The 15,863-nt window shown below is 42.1% G+C and overlaps 1 protein-coding gene across 11 annotated transcripts in view; it reads left to right on the top strand.

Annotated features, from left to right (window-relative positions):
* Positions 1-15,863, top strand: part of TBC1D5 (TBC1 domain family member 5) — a 1,653,915-nt gene that overhangs the window by 1,612,406 nt on the left and 25,646 nt on the right. For all 11 annotated transcript variants that reach the window (XM_029589267.1, XM_029589269.1, XM_029589266.1 and 8 more), the window contains one exon: positions 11,423-11,502. In XM_029589267.1, coding sequence (XP_029445127.1) covers positions 11,423-11,502 — 80 coding nt within the window. The remainder of the gene's footprint in view (positions 1-11,422; positions 11,503-15,863) is intronic.

The following is a 15,863-nucleotide window of genomic DNA, read 5'->3' as shown; positions in this document are numbered from 1 at the left end:
GAGGCGGTCCAGAGAAAAGTGACCAAAATGGTGGGATGTCTCTATTGAATGACTTATGAGGAGAGGTTGAAGAACCTGAATATGTATATCCTGGAGGAGAGGAGGAGCAGAGGTGATATGATACAGACCTTCAGATACTTGAAAGGTTTTAATAATCCATGGTCATCAACAAATCTTTTCCATAAGAAACAATTTAGTAGAACTAGGGGTCACGATTTGAAACTCCAGGGAGGAAGACTTAGAACCAATGTCAGGAAATATTTCTTCACTGAGAGGTTGGTGCATGCCTGGAAATCCCTCCGGGAGGAAGTGGTGAAGACTAAAACTGTGAAGGATTTCAAAGGGGCATAGGATAAACACTGTGGATCCCTAAAGGCTAGAGGTTGGGAATAAATAAAAAAGTTTGGAGGTAACCTGCACAGAGCAGCAGTTACTACACTTAACAGAAACATGGGGTAACTTGCATGGAACGGAAGTTACTACCTTGGGAAGCTTGCTGGGCAGACTAGATGGATCATTTTGGTCTTTTTCTGCCATCATTACTATGTTACTATGTTACTATATATGGAAGTGACTGAGGGGCCTGTGAGGAGTAGGTCATCAACATACTGTATTAGTGTTACATTGAGTGGTAATTGGGCTTGGAAAGGCGCCAGAGCCTTAGCTAGGACCATGGAAAATATAGAGGGGCTTTCAGAGTATCCCTTGGAAAGGCAAGCCCACTGGTATTTCTGTCCTTCGTACTGAAAAGTTGACAAGGGATGCGAGGAGGGGCGTAAGGACACACAAAAGAAGGCATTTGACAAGCCTAAGCCAGTGTACACTTTTCCCAGCAAGTGATGTAGTAGGGTGGCTGGGTTTTCTACACAAGGAAATTCAGGGTCAGCCCAACAATTAAAATGCCAGAGGTCATGTACCATGTACCCTCGGCCATTGTCCTTTTGGACCAGATACTGGGATGTATTGTATGGGGAATGTAAGGCTCTATGATACCATGGGCTAATAATTCTGAAATTTCCCCTCATATTCCTATGACTGCCTCTTCAGGGCCCCGTTCACCAAGCCGCAAATTAATCTGTACTAGTGGTGCTGATTTGGCCAAACCAAATGGGGATTTGGAAGTGGCCCAAACATGAGAGTCAAGCAACAAAATAGGGACCAGTAAGGATGCTGCAGTGAGTTGCATCATTCCTGTCTTCAGTTCCTCAGTCCTTGGCTTCTGTTCTTCAGTTCTTCAGCATCTCCGTCATTGCCCACCTGTTCTTCCCCTTGCCCTGCCTATCTGTTCCACCATTCCCTTTGGATGGTATTGACCTTGGCCTACCTCTGGATATGTTTGACCTTCGCCTGCCACTGACCATTGCATGTCCCTGGATTCGCTAGTCCACTGCCTCTGACTTCGGATATACAAGACCCTCACTTACTCTGACCCAGCCATCTTGACAGATCTCTCCACCAATAGCAGAGGCCTCCACCTAAGCCCTGCCAACCCTGGCACCCAAAGGCTCAACCCAAGGGACTGGTAAAGGCAAAGCTCCAGCTAGCCCTCTGCTTTGTCCGGGTCCATGTGCCAACAGTGGGGACTTGCAGGGCTCTTCCCTACAGGTTGTATCAACCCTACCTCAGCCTAAGGGTCTACGAATGCAACAGGTTGCTGAAACCATGGTTCCAGCAGGCTATCCCAGGCATGGCTCATAAACTCCAGGAACAACAGGCTGCCTTGGAACTCTTGGCTGCAGCTGTGGATCATCTTGCCATGTGATTGGAGCACCTTGCCACGCTACTGGACGCCCTGCCCGCTGCCCTGCCTTTGCCAGTAGCTTTACCTGCGCCACTCCCAGAACCCAGTTGGCCTGAACCACAGTTACCAGCTCCACCCCACTATGCCGGGGACCCCAAGAAATGTTGGAGATTTTTTAATCAGTGCTGTATGCACTTTCAGTTACAGGCCCCATTATTCCCAGATGACCAAACTAAAACCACATATATTCTCTCGCTGCTAGAGGGAGCAGTGCTTGCCTGGGTCTCCCTTCTCTGGGGGAGAGAGACCACATCCTCCTTGATCTCTATCAATTTACAGAGCAATTCTGCGCCTCGTTTGAAGAACCAGGTTGGGCATTGTCAGTGATCTCGAATCTACTTCAGCTACACCAGAGGCCCTGAACTTTAGCAGAGTATGCCATGGAATTCGGGGCCTTCGTCTCCGAGCTGAATTGGCAAGGATGCAACTTGCTTGCCATTTTTTGGGAAGGCCTATCACCTAAAATTAAGGATAAGCTTGCCACCAGGAGTTTTCCACTGTGCTAGAAGTGCTTATCGACCTCACAGGGAAAATAGACTGGCACTTTCAGGAGATAGCCCGTGAGAGCCGCTCGGCACATAGAAATGTTGCATGGTCACCATCCTTCCAACCCTCGTTCATGCTTGATACCGTCACCACAGTGACCCTTTTACTAGAAGTGCCCATGCAAGTGGGCCGCTGCCACTTGGCCCCCTGAAGAAAATATCCAATGCAGACAATTAGGCCTCTGTTTATATTGCATGGCCCATGGCCACATCTTAGCTCAATGCCCTGAGAGAGTGGGGGGCGTACAACACCCAGAATTGGTTGAGTGGATGACCCTAGAGCTTACTGCCTCAATGCCCTGGCTCCTCCTGCCAGTCACCTTGGAACAGTCTCCCATATGTTTTTCCACCCGGGCCTTGGTAGATTCCGGATCTGGGGGAACTTTAAATAACAAGAGTTTGTTGACCATTTCCAGATACCTACTGTTCTCATGACTCCCCCTAGTACTCTCATCAGTCTACAGAGACCCCTTTCCAGAACAGGTGACCCGGGCCACTATGCCCCTCACTTTATGTATTGGTCCCTTACACATGGAGGTCATTAGTTTCCAAGTCCTGTCCAGAGCCATGAGGCTGGTTATACTAGGTCTACCGTGGCTCCAGTGACATCAGCCACAGTTTGACTGGTCCACATTGGAACTCATTCACTGGGGATCTGGATGTACCAGATCCTGTATGGAACTTGAAGGGTCATCTCACCCAGTGATCGTGGCTTCCACCCTTCCGAGATGTCCAACTCTCTACAGGGAGTCCAGAAAAACTCAGACCACCTTGCAAGTTCCCCAGGAAAATACCCTTAAAGTCACCTATAAGCAGTTACAGGAACAGCTGGAACAACAGAAAGCTGAACCAAAGAAAATCTAGAAAAAGAAAACAACCTCACTAAAAAAAGGCTTGAGTCGCTCATTAACGGCAAAGATGAAGAGATACAAACTCTGCATACCCTACTTAAGGAAGAAAATAAAAGGAAGAGAGAGTGTGACAGGAACCTTACAGTCCTGTCTAATTCTACCAATCAAGACCTTGAAAAGTAGATAGATGTCTCTACCTTCGTGGTAGACTGTCCTCTGCCAAAGCAATCCGAAAGAGATTGTCACTTCACTTGTGGCTCAGTTTTCATGCCAGGAATTGCATGAACTATGGGTAAAAAAACAATTGTTCAGTTGAGAAAACTAACACCAGAGCCAAGAAAGTCACAAATGACTAAAGAAGGTCAGCACCCCAGTGCAAGATAAGAAAAAAGGACTTTCATCACCAGTACCCCAATAAACCCAAGACCTTAAGGGGTGGGGGGTACTGTTACGTTTCCCAGCTCACGGGCGGACCCACGAGCTGGTTCACCCACCCTGGTGTCAGCCTCAGCCTCCTCGAGATGCAGCGTGACTCCGCTAATGCACAGCCAGATGCTGATGCTCCTATGATGCTCCTTAGGCGCATGCATGCTGGACTTCTGCAAATTTAAAGAGCCCGTGGTGGGAAAAGCCCCATTGCATCCTCAGATGACTTCAGACACTCAGGCCTATAAAAGGCCCTCTCAACCTCCATTTCTTTGCCTCAGCAGCAGGTCTCCCTACTCCAGTAGTATAGGGAGTGTGTGTTGCTCCAGTGTCCTGTTTCTTGTTCCAGCATTCCTGTCTTCAGTTCCTCAGTCCAGCATCATTGTCCTCAGTTCTTCAATCCAGTGTCCTTATCTTCAGTTCTTCAGTCCAGCATCCTTGGCGTCTGTTCTTCAGCATCTCCTTCTTTGGCCACCTGTTCTTCTCTTCGCCTTCCTGCCCTGCTTATCCGTTCTACCATTCCCTTTAGACAGATAGTTGGTATAGACCTCGGCATACCTCTGGGTATGCTTGACTTCTGCCTGCCACCAACCACTGCCTATCCTGGGATTTGCTAGACTTCTGCCTGCCTCGCAGACCCTTGTCTATTCCGACCCATCCATCTTGATGGATCTCTCCGCCAACAGCAGAAGCCCCCACCTAAGACCCGTCACCCTGGTATCCAATGGCTCAACCTGACGGGAACGTAGCCTGGTTAATGCGAAACTCCAGCTGGACTTCTGCTTCGCCTGACAATGGTGGGGACCTGCAGGGCTCCTCCCTGTAGGTTGGTCAATTCTGCCTTGGCCTAAGGGTCCACAAATGCAACAGTGATATAGAAACATAACACCATTGAGGGAACCTTAAGGGGAAAGTTGCAAGATTCCAAAAGTGCTAATTTAAGGTTTATAGGAACTAAGTAAGTACTTTGCATCAGCTCTTTCTCTCATGTACAAGATGATAAAAGAATAACTGTTCATTTCTTAAAGAAGAGTAAAACAGTACTTAGTAATGTTACCAAGTACATTTCATAAATAGGTCTAAGAAAAAGAGGAAAGCAAGTCCAAGTGAAAATAGGAAAGCACAGAAACACTGGCAATCTAGATGTAAAACAGTAATAAGACAGGCCAAGAGAGAATTTGAAAACAATTTTACCAGAGAGAATGAAACTAATAGTAAAAACTTTTTCAAGTGCATCCGAAGCACGAAGCCTGAAAAAGTTGTCAGTTGGACCACTAAGTGCTCAAAGAGTACAAGGAAATGGCCCAAAAACAAAGTTAATTCTTTGCTTGAGTCTTTACTGAAAATGATGTGGGGCAGATGCGTCACCGGAGCCGTTATTTCAAGGTGGTGATTCTGAAGGACTCAGGCAAATCGCAGAAAACTGGAGCATATTGACAGACTTAAAAGCAGCAAATCACCAGATGGTATTCACCCCAGAGCTCTGAAAGAATATGAAATTGCAAACATACTACTGGTAATTTGTAATCTATCTCTAAAATCTGGCACTGTGCCCGAAGACTGGAGTGTAGCAAATATAACCACCAGTTTTAAAAAAAAGGTTCCCAGGAGTGATCCAGGAAACTACAGACTGGTGAGCCTGATGTCGGTGTCAGGCAAAATGTAGGAAGCTATTAAGAGCAAAATCACTGAACATATGGCTAGATATGCATTAATGGGGGAAAGCCAACATGGATTTAGCAAAGACAAGTCATGCCTTACTACTCTATTAGTATTTTTTGAGAGTATAAATAAGCTTGGGAGGAAATTAAAAAGCCATGTGCTAAGAAGTAATGTTCTTTATGGATTGAAAACTCGTTAAAAGATAGGAAACAGAAAATAGGTTTAAGTTGTCAGTTTCCCACATGAAGAAAGATAATTGGTGGAGTGCACTAGAGATCTGTCCTAGGACCACTGCTATTTAGCATATTCATTAATGACATGGAAAAGTGAGCAAGATGGTCAGATTTTGAAATGGGGCAAGATTATTCAAAAAAGTCAAACTGCAAGTTGACTGTAAGGAATTATAGGAGTGGGGAACTGAGCATGTAAATGCCAGATGAAATGTAATGTAAACAAGTACAAAGTGAACATCCAAGCTATAGATACACAATGCTGGATTCCATACCAGGTGTTACCACTCAGCAAACAGATCGTGGACTTCTTGTGGACAATATTTTGAAATCTTCAGCTCAGTGTGTGACAGTGACTAAATAAGCAAATAAAATGCTAGGAATTTTTTTTTTTAATTTATTTTTTATTGAATTTTCCAAATGATAGAATAATACAATGTTGCTATTCATCACGTATAATTACAACGAAGGAAATAGTTCTTACGTCAAAGAAGAAAAACATAATGGGGGTCATTTTCAAAGGAGTTACGCATGTAAATGTGACATACTATCGTAGCAATTTTCAAAAGCTATTTACTCAAGTAAGTGCACTTACTTGAGTAATCCTATGGAGAATTCAATGGCATATATTGTAGCAATTTTGAAAAGCCCACTTACTTGAGTAATAAGTGTATTTACTCGAGCAAAAAAACCAGTTTTGCTCGAGTAAATGCTTTTTAAAATCTACCCCAATGTGTTTAGCAAACATAATCAAGTTATATAGCTTATAGGCAATCTGAGGGAGCAAGAAAGAACATAAGAGCAGATTTATAAGCAACATATTCAATCAGGAAAAACATAGCTATGCGCCTTAAACATAATGACCAACTCCTTACTGAGGTCTTTTAGGACACAAATCCAAGTATTGTTTTCAACTGCTCAATATCGTTAAATACATATCTGTTGTTTTGAAATACAATTATACAACGGCATGGGAATCTCAAATAATATTTTGCACCTCTAGATATAACATCATTTCTCAATTGCAGAAATTGTTTCCTTTTTTCTTGCATGCATTTAGTTATATCTGGGAAAATTCTTATCTGTTTCCCATAAAATTGTGATTCCTGTTTACGGAAGTACATTTTAATATTTTGTCTCTATCAGATATCTAGAAGAAAGTTACTAAGAGGGTTGCTCCGGTCTCAATATTAGTCTCAAATGACTCCTCAATTATATCAGATAAGTTGTTGTCTGAAATCTCAGCTTGTTTCCCTGGCATTACTTTAATCGGTAAATATAAGGACTTTGAAATCTGAGGAACTGCAGTTTCAGAGAAACCCAGAATATTAATAAAATAGCTTTTCAAAAGTTCCTTTGGATGAATCCATTTTGTTTTCAGGAAATTTAGGAACCTAAGATTAGGCCTCCTCATAACATTTTCAAAGAAATCCAACTTCTTCTCCAAACTCGATTCCGATTTTATTAATTCAATCTGTACTTCTTTTACCATTTTTACATCCACCACTAGAACTTTTAAGTTTTCTTCCAGTTGTACTATCTTTTTCTCTTGAACTTGAGCTTTCATTAAATTTTCTTTAACATTAATCGCCAAGTCTGAAACAGCTTTATGCAAAGTCATGATAGCCTTCCAAATTACCTCAAGCGTGATCTTTTCAGGCATTTCCAGGCAAGACGGCAGAAGAATTTGTACTTTTGATTCTTCTCTTCCTTCCTCAGTCTGGCGTCTCTTCCCAGCCAAACGCTGACCTTCCTCAATCTGGCCCTCGGAGCCCTGTAACTGTGGGCTCTCCGAAGTGCCAAACCCACCGGCTGCACTTCTCAGGACTATCAGAGTCCTTGGAGGTAGCTGTTCCATCAGCGTTGTTTGTCCCTCAGTCCTCGTTTCCAACGAGGTGTTTATTGGGGGAGTCGGCATAGTTGGTGCTCCGGGGCTAAGGGATGTTTCAATCGGCCCGAGATCAAGCGACTCTCCCTGCGAGAGTCTCCTGTGGCCCCTCCCTCCGGTTTCTGGCAGCATTGTTCTTCCGAAGGCTTCCTCTATCCTGGTCTGTCTTGCCGTCAAAGTAGGGGTAGAGGTAACATTTTCCCTTATTCTTGCTTTCCACTTTGTGTGCGGCATTTTTTAGAGAAGCTATCCAGAGAAATTAATTCAAGGGGAAAAAACTTCCAGGAGCTGAGGAGCCTGCGTGTCACTATTGGCGGCCATCTTGCTCTGCTATGAATTATTTGCAGAAAAATAGGGACTATAACATAGCATATTAGACACCTGTATCAATTCATGGTACAACCTCACGTAGAGTATTATGTGCAGTTCTGATTGCCACTTCTTAAAAAAGATATAGCAGAACTAGAAGAAGTACAGAGAAAGGCAACAAAAGTGGAACAGTTCCCTTTATGGAGAAAGGCTGCCTGAAGATGAGGCAACTCAGAGAAAACATGTTAGAGATTTGCAGAATCTTAAGTGGTGTGGAGACACTCCATAAAAGTAATTTGTAGCAGATATAAAATTAATTCTAGAAAGTATTTTTTCAGTCAATGCATAGTTAAAGTTTGGAATTTGCTTCCAGAGGATATGGTCAAGGCTAGTAATTTAGCCGATTTTAACAAAGGTTTGGATACATTTCTAGAAGACAGAACCATTAGCCATTATTTAGTCTGATAGCTTTAGGTATCTCCCACATGGGAGAGAGAAATATGGCATGGGTTTGCCTATCTGGGATCTGACAGGTACATCCAAGTGACAACAGACTACCCACTGTCAGAGACAGGATACTGGGGTCGATGGACCATTGGTCTGACCAAGCTTAGTATTTCTTATATTCTTATACATTAAAGTATAGCATGCATGCTAGAAATAGCATGTCATGCACCAAGGGCCTGATTTTTAAAAGCATTTACATACTTAAAGTTGTTTTACTCATGTAAATGCACTTTGCCCATGTAAGTGGGCTTTTGAAAATTGCTACAATATATGCTATTGATTTGTCCATAGGGTATTCACGTGTAATGCACTTTACATGCATAAATGGCTTTTAAAACATTGGTGCAATAGTATGTTACATTTGCACATGTAACTCCCAAGGAGGTAGTTTTAAAAGGAGTTACATGTATAAATATAACTGTGAGGGAGTCTGCAGTAAACTCTCTTAGACCACTTTAAGGGATCGGCCACAACTATCTGGTCCAGTCCTCCTTAAACCTCAACCCAATAATTGATTCTGGGCCCAGGGAGGACCCTTCAGCCTCACATAAGAAGACAGGGCCCAGAAGGATTAGAGAGGCCCTGGGGAGCAGCCAGGAATCCAGCCTACCCTAAAACCTGCTATGTATGATGTCTCTGTGCTGTTTGAACTTTAAGGTGAGTTACATCATTTGTTTATTTTGCTTTGCACTTCATTTTTTCACTGAAAATAAAGTGCTCAAAAGAAAACAGCTAGAGTCTGCCTCCTTATTCCTTCTGGCTGTTTCTAAGCCGCTATCGCCAAAATTACCATACGTGGTGGTAGAAGTGGGATATCCTGCCTAAGCGGGAAGAACAGAGCTTTTTATTCTATTTTTCCTAGGGCCCATGGTTCCATTCACCCAGCTGAAAGTACAAGCTAAGGAGGTAACCTGCATGTACATTCAGGGTTCAAGCAGTGAGTCAGAGCCGGATAGGTCAGCATTTTCTTTTTGCTTTTTTTTCCCCTCTCCTTTCCACCGGAGAGGCACTCAGTTTGGAGGCAGCTTGGAAAGCAGGGAAGATAGAGCAAGTGATCCAGGTCCTTGTTACAGGGCAGCAGCAATGGCAGAATGCCCTGCAAACCCAAATTGACCAGCAACTGGTGCTGCGAAAACAACTTATGCAGCAAAATGCAGTGCTAACTCAAATAGCACAGGCCTTGCAGACCACTGTGACCAGGCCATCTTCCTTATCGCCAGTCGGAGAAGAACCTTTTCCACCAACTTGAGGATGTGACTTGGAAGTGGCTACACCCGAAAGGGAAGACTGGGGTGGAGGTAATCAAGGTGGTTTTGCTGGAACACTTCCTAGATGGCCTAGAACACCCTAAGCAGCAGTGGATATGCAGACACCCAAATCTTACGCTACAGATGGCATTGGAAGTGGCAGAGGCTTATAACCAAGCTCAGTCCATCCCAGAATCGCCATGGGCTCAGGGGAGACCACTCGACCCAGGTAGAGCATGCTGGAACCCTAAGGGCAGGAGAATCTGATAGTTGGTGAAGCCAGACAGGCTGGACTTTTATCCTCAACCGCAAAAACCCCACAGGAATGCCATGTTTCAGCTGCGAAGATTTAGGGGCTATTTTGCACGGGACTCTCCCCACAGGGAAGGTGAGCCCAATGGACATTAATGCTGTGGCCCCATACTTTTGTAATTGTGTGGGTCTCCCCAGCTGGGAAGCCTTTATTTTTGGGGTGGCATTTGAGCTAGATGGTGATCCTACCCAGGCATTGGTGAACTCTGGAATTGTAAAAACACTCATTCGAAGAGAATTAGTGAAGCGGGTATAGACTGACTACAGCAGAGTCATGTCCCTGGCATGCATCACAAGGACCAATGGCAATATCCAACAAGCCAGGTAGAACTGAAGATCCCAGTCAGCCAAGACAGAATAGAAGTGGGAGTTCTTCCTTGGCTACCCTACCCCGTGGTGATAGGATGGAACAGTCCAAACTTTGAGAACCAAAAAACCCAGCTCATAAGTTATCTAAGCCTTTGAATACAGATCTCTAATTATCTGCAAATCTATGTACAGAAAGCTACAACCATGTAAAACTATTAAAATCCAGCCCATACTCATGTTTATGTGCTCATGTGCATGAATTTAAAAAAAAAAAAAAAGTATTCTTAAGGAAGAAAAAATAAAGGAATTTTTGTTCTTGGATTAAGAGAATTTTCTAAGAGTTTCTGGGTAAAACCAATTGGACAAATTTCTTGCAATTATATTGGCATGCAGACATCTGGATGGTTTGCAAATTATAATACCATTTAATGGGCCAGCTTGCAAAGTTCTCCAGGGATGATAATGTGTATTAATTTTCAAGGCCACATCTAAGGAAGGGACATCTTTGGATCTTAAAAGCTTATGCACATTGATATCTCAGGTAAAATCTGTAAATATTGATGTTGTCGTCTCTGAGTATACACTTCGGGCCCAATTCAAACCTTTTGGTTCGATGTGTTTTCCCCATTTAGAAGAGATTTGTACATCAGCAATAGCAAAATCATTCATTATCATTGACTGTTACATCCTTTCTAACCAAAATTCAATTTTAGTTTAACTTAAGCATTTGTATTCCACCTTTCCAGGGTCAGAAGACCTAATCATAGCAAATTATGAGTTAAAACAGAAAAAATTAATATAAATAAAACATTAAAAATGCCATTATACAAACCTCATAACACTAAGAAAATATGTTTAATAAAACCTTTTAAAAACAATACAATCGTCCCGCACAATAAATTCATCATATCCATGATAGAAACATGATAGAAACTCAAAATTGCTGAATTGGTTCTTAGATAAAATGTCAATTTCTCTTTAAACTGAGATTGCTTCTGAACTGCTGTCAGGGTTTCGCTGCCAGGGGAGGGGGCTGGCTAGGCAGAAGACTAGCCCTTGTCCAGCCCTGCAGTCCTGTACCACATATGTGGGGGGGTGTATCCTATCCAGGCACCTCATGACAACTGCATACTGATTAATATTGTATTCACCTAGAAGTATATAATGATTGGGGCTACAAAATCCACAGAGCTGTTTTATTATGAAATGACAGCTTGAGCCAAATAGAATAAATGCTGGCGAGAAAACATTTTGAGAGCTTTAGAAAAATGTGAGCAGTTTGTATCTATTACCCAGAGGTGACTAATTATATCAGCTTGATTCTTAATGTTACAGGAAATATTCAAGAAGTCATCTTACAAGAAAAGTTGGAGAAAGAAGATGAAATTCTGGTATCCTTGGCTGGATTAAAACAGGTACAGTGTATACAGAATCTTGACATGTTCAAACATGTTTTGGGTTTGTTTTTTTTCAAGGTAAACTGATAACACCTTTTAAAAGGTGGTAGCAGCTAATTGACCAGTGATTGCAAATGTAACATGTCTCCTGTAGCTAAGGAGTTACATAAGAACATAAGAAAATGCCATACTGGGTCAAACCAAGGGTCCATCAAGTCCAGCATCCTGTTTCCAACAGTGGCCAATCCAGGCCATAAGAACCTGGCAAGTACCCAAAAACTAAGTCTATTCCTTGTAACCATTGCTAATGGCAGTGGCTATTCTCTAAGTGAACTTAATAACAGGTAATGGACTTCTCCTCCAAGAACTTATCTAATCCTTTTTTAAACATAGCTATATTAACTGCACTAACCATATCCTCTGGCAACAAATTCCAGGGTTTAATTGTGCGTTGAGTAAAAAAGAACTTTCTCCGATTAGTTTTAAATGTGCCCCATGCTAACTTCATGGAGTGCCCCCTAGTCTTTCTACTATCCGAAAGAGTAAATAACCGATCCACATCTACCCGTTTTAGACCTCTCATGATTTTAAACACCTCTATCATATCCCCCCTCAGTCGTCTCTTCTCCACGCTGAAAAGTCCTAGCCTCTTTAGTCTTTCCTCATAGGGGAGTTGTTCCATTCCCCTTATCATTTTGGTAGCCCTTCTCTGTACCTTCTCCATCGCAATTATATCTTTTTTGAGATGCGGCGACCAGAATTGTACACAGTATTCAAGGTGTGGTCTCACCATGGAGCGATACAGAGGCATTATGACATTTTCCGTTTTATTCACCATTCCCTTTCTAATAATTCCCAACATTCTGTTTGCTTTTTTTGACTGCCGCAGCACACTGTACCGACGATTTCAATGTTGTTATCCACTATGACACCTAGATTTCTTTCTTGGGTTGTAGCACCTAATATGGAACCCAACATTGTGTAATTATAGCATGGGTTATTTTTCCCTATATGCATCACCTTACACTTATCCACATTAAATTTCATCTGCCATTTGGATGCCCAATTTTCCAGTCTCACAAGGTCTTCCTACAATTTATCACAATCTGCTTGTGATTTAACTACTCTGAACAGTTTTGTGTCATCTGCAAATTTGATTATCTCACTCGTCGTATTTCTTTCCAGATCATTTATAAATATATTGAAACGTAAGGGTCCCAATACAGATCCCTGAGGAACTCCACTGTCCACTCCCTTCCACTGAGAAAATTGCCCATTTAATCCTACTCTCTGTTTCATGTCTTTTAGCCAGTTTGCAGTCCACGAAAGGACATCACCACCTATCCCATGACTTTTTACTTTTCCTAGAAGCCTCTCATGAGGAACTTTGTCAAACGCCTTCTGAAAATCCAAGTATACTATATCAACCGGTTCACCTTTATCCACATGTTTATTAACTCCTTCAAAAAAGTGAAGCAGATTTGTGAGGCAAGACTTGCCCTGGGTAAAGCCATGCTGACTTTGTTCCATTAAACCATGTCTTTCTATATGTTCTGTGATTTTGATGTTTAGAACGCTTTCCACTATTTTTCCTGGCACTGAAGTCAGGCTAACCGGTCTGTGGTTTCCCGGATCGCCCCTGGAGCCCTTTTTAAATATTGGGGTTACATTTGCTATCCTCCAGTCTTCAGGTACAATGGATGATTTTAATGATAGGTTACAAATTTTTACTAATAGGTCTGAAATTTCATTTTTTAGTTCCTTCAGAACTCTGGGGTGTATACCATCCGGTCCAGGTGATTTACTACTCTTCAGTTTGTCAATCAGGCCTACCACATCTTCTAGGTTCACCGTGATTTGATTCAATCCATCTGAATCATTACCCATGAAAACCTTCTCCATTACGGGTACCTCCCCAACATCCTCTTCAGTAAACACCGAAGCAAAGAAATCATTTAATCTTTCCGTGATGGCCTTATCTTCTCTAAGTGCCCCTTTAATCCCTTGATCATCTAACGGTCCAACTGACTCCCTCACAGGCTTTCTGCTTCGGATATATTTAAAAAAGTTTTTACTGTGAGTTTTTGCCTCTACAGCCAACTTCTTTTCAAATTCTCTCTTAGCCTGTCTTATCAATGTCTTACATTTAACTTGCCAATGTTTATGCTTTATCCTAATTTATTCTGTTGGATCCTTCTTCCAATTTCTGAATGAAGATCTTTTGGCTAAAATAGCTTCTTTCACCTCCCCTTTTAACCATGCCAGTAATTGTTTTGCCTTCTTTCCACCTTTCTTAATGTGTGGAATACATCTGGACTGTGCTTCTAGAATGGTATTTTTTAACAATGACCACGCCTCTTGGACATTTTTTACTTTTGTAGCTGCTCCTTTCAGATTTTTTTCCAACAATTTTTCTCATTTTATCAACGTTTCCCTTTTGAAAGTTTAGCACGAGAGCCTTGGATTTGCACACTGTTCCTTTTCCAGTCATTAAATCAAATTTGATCATATTATGATCACTATTGCCAAGTGGCCCCACCACCGTTACCTCTCTCACCAAGTCCTGTGCTCCACTGAGAATTAGATCTAAAATTGCTCCCTCTCTTGTCGGTTCCTGAACCAATTGCTCCATAAAGCTATCATTTATTCCATCCAGGAACGTTATCTCTCTAGCGTGACCCGATGATACATTTACCCAGTCTATATTGTGGTAATTGAAGTCTCCCATTATTACTGCACTACCAATTTGGTTAGCTTCCCTAATTTCTCTTAGCATTTCACTGTCCATCTCACCATCTTGACCAGGTGGACGGTAGTATACCCCTATCACTATAGTCTTCCCTGACACACAAGGGATTTCTACCCATAAAGATTCAATTTTGTATTTAGTCTCATGCAGGATGTTTATCCTGTTGGACTCTATGCCATCCCGGACATAAAGTGCCACACCTCCTCCCGAGTGTTCCTCTCTGTCGTTGCGATATAATTTGTACCCTGGTATAGCACTGTCCCATTGGTTATCCTCTTTCCGCCATGTCTCTGAGATGCCAATTAAGTCTATGTCATCATTTACTGCTATACATTCTAATTCTCCCATCTTACTTCTTAGACTTCTGGCATTAGCATACAAACATTTCAAAGTTTGTTTTTTGTTTGTAGAAAGAACACAAATATTTTATGTATTTATTTATTTATTTAAGGTTTTTATATACCGGCATTCATGAAATGATCACATCATGCTGGTTTACAAATAAACAGGGGTGCAATAAATACATCAAAAACAGAAATAACGTGTCGAAGAAAGCAGTTACAATTAACAAGGACTATTGAACTGGAATCAGAGGAAATAAAGATAGTTTAGCAGAGACTAAATTATATACAAGGAGAAGAGGTACAGCTGCTGTGTTGGATATGTTGATGGCGAGGTGCATTAATTTAAGTCGGGGAAAGCTTGCATAAACAGCCAAGTCTTGAGTCTTTTTCTAAAGGTTAGGAGGCAAGGCTCCTGTCTGAGATCGGGAGGGTTGGAGTTCCATAACAGTGGGCCAGCTGTGGAGAGGGCTCGACCTCTTAAGGTAATGTGACTAGTGGTTTTAGTAGGGGGTACATGGAGGGATCCTCTGTATGCGTCTCTGGTAGGTCTTGTGGAGTTGTGTAAGCGGAGAGGAAATTGTAGGTCAATTGTGGTGTGTTGATGGATGATTTTGTATATCAAGGATATGGATTTGTAGATGATTCTGAAGTGAATTGGTAACCAATGAAGGTCTTTTAGAATTGGGGAAATATGGTCTCTTTTCCTGGTGTTTGTTAGTAAACGGGCTGCTGTGTTTTGTACCATTTGGAGCGGTTTGGTGTAGGAGGAAGGGAGACCAAGTAGGATAGCGTTACAGTAATCTAACTTTGAGAAAATAATTGCTTGGAGGATCGTTCTGAAATCTTGGGCGTGGAAGAGAGGTCTTATCCTTTTTTCTTATCCCAGTAATTGATGGACATACCGCTACATCGGGGTAAGCAACTCTGATTCTGAAGTGCCAGGAAGGTGTAAGATTTTCTGGACATCCACAGTGAATATGTATAAGATATCTTTGCACACAACAGAGGCAATGCATGTAAACATACCTCATGCATATTCATTGTGGATATCCTGAAAACCAGACCTGATGCTGGCACTTCAGGACTCGGCTTGCCTCCGTCTTCCAGGATATATCACCATTTTTTAAAATAATTTCTTGAATGTATTTAGGGTACGCTAAAATGTTTGGGTGAAAGTTAATACAATTTTATCTTTAGGAAGAGGAGCAAATTCAAGGAAATAAGGGACATTCTATGTGAGGAAACTTTATATTAGAATATGATGCTGGCTCCATCCTTCTCTGCAG

Source organism: Rhinatrema bivittatum, chromosome 2 (assembly GCF_901001135.1).
Source record: "Rhinatrema bivittatum chromosome 2, aRhiBiv1.1, whole genome shotgun sequence".
In the NCBI taxonomy this organism is placed as follows: domain Eukaryota; kingdom Metazoa; phylum Chordata; class Amphibia; order Gymnophiona; family Rhinatrematidae; genus Rhinatrema; species Rhinatrema bivittatum.
This window is presented reverse-complemented; position numbering and strand designations above follow the sequence as displayed.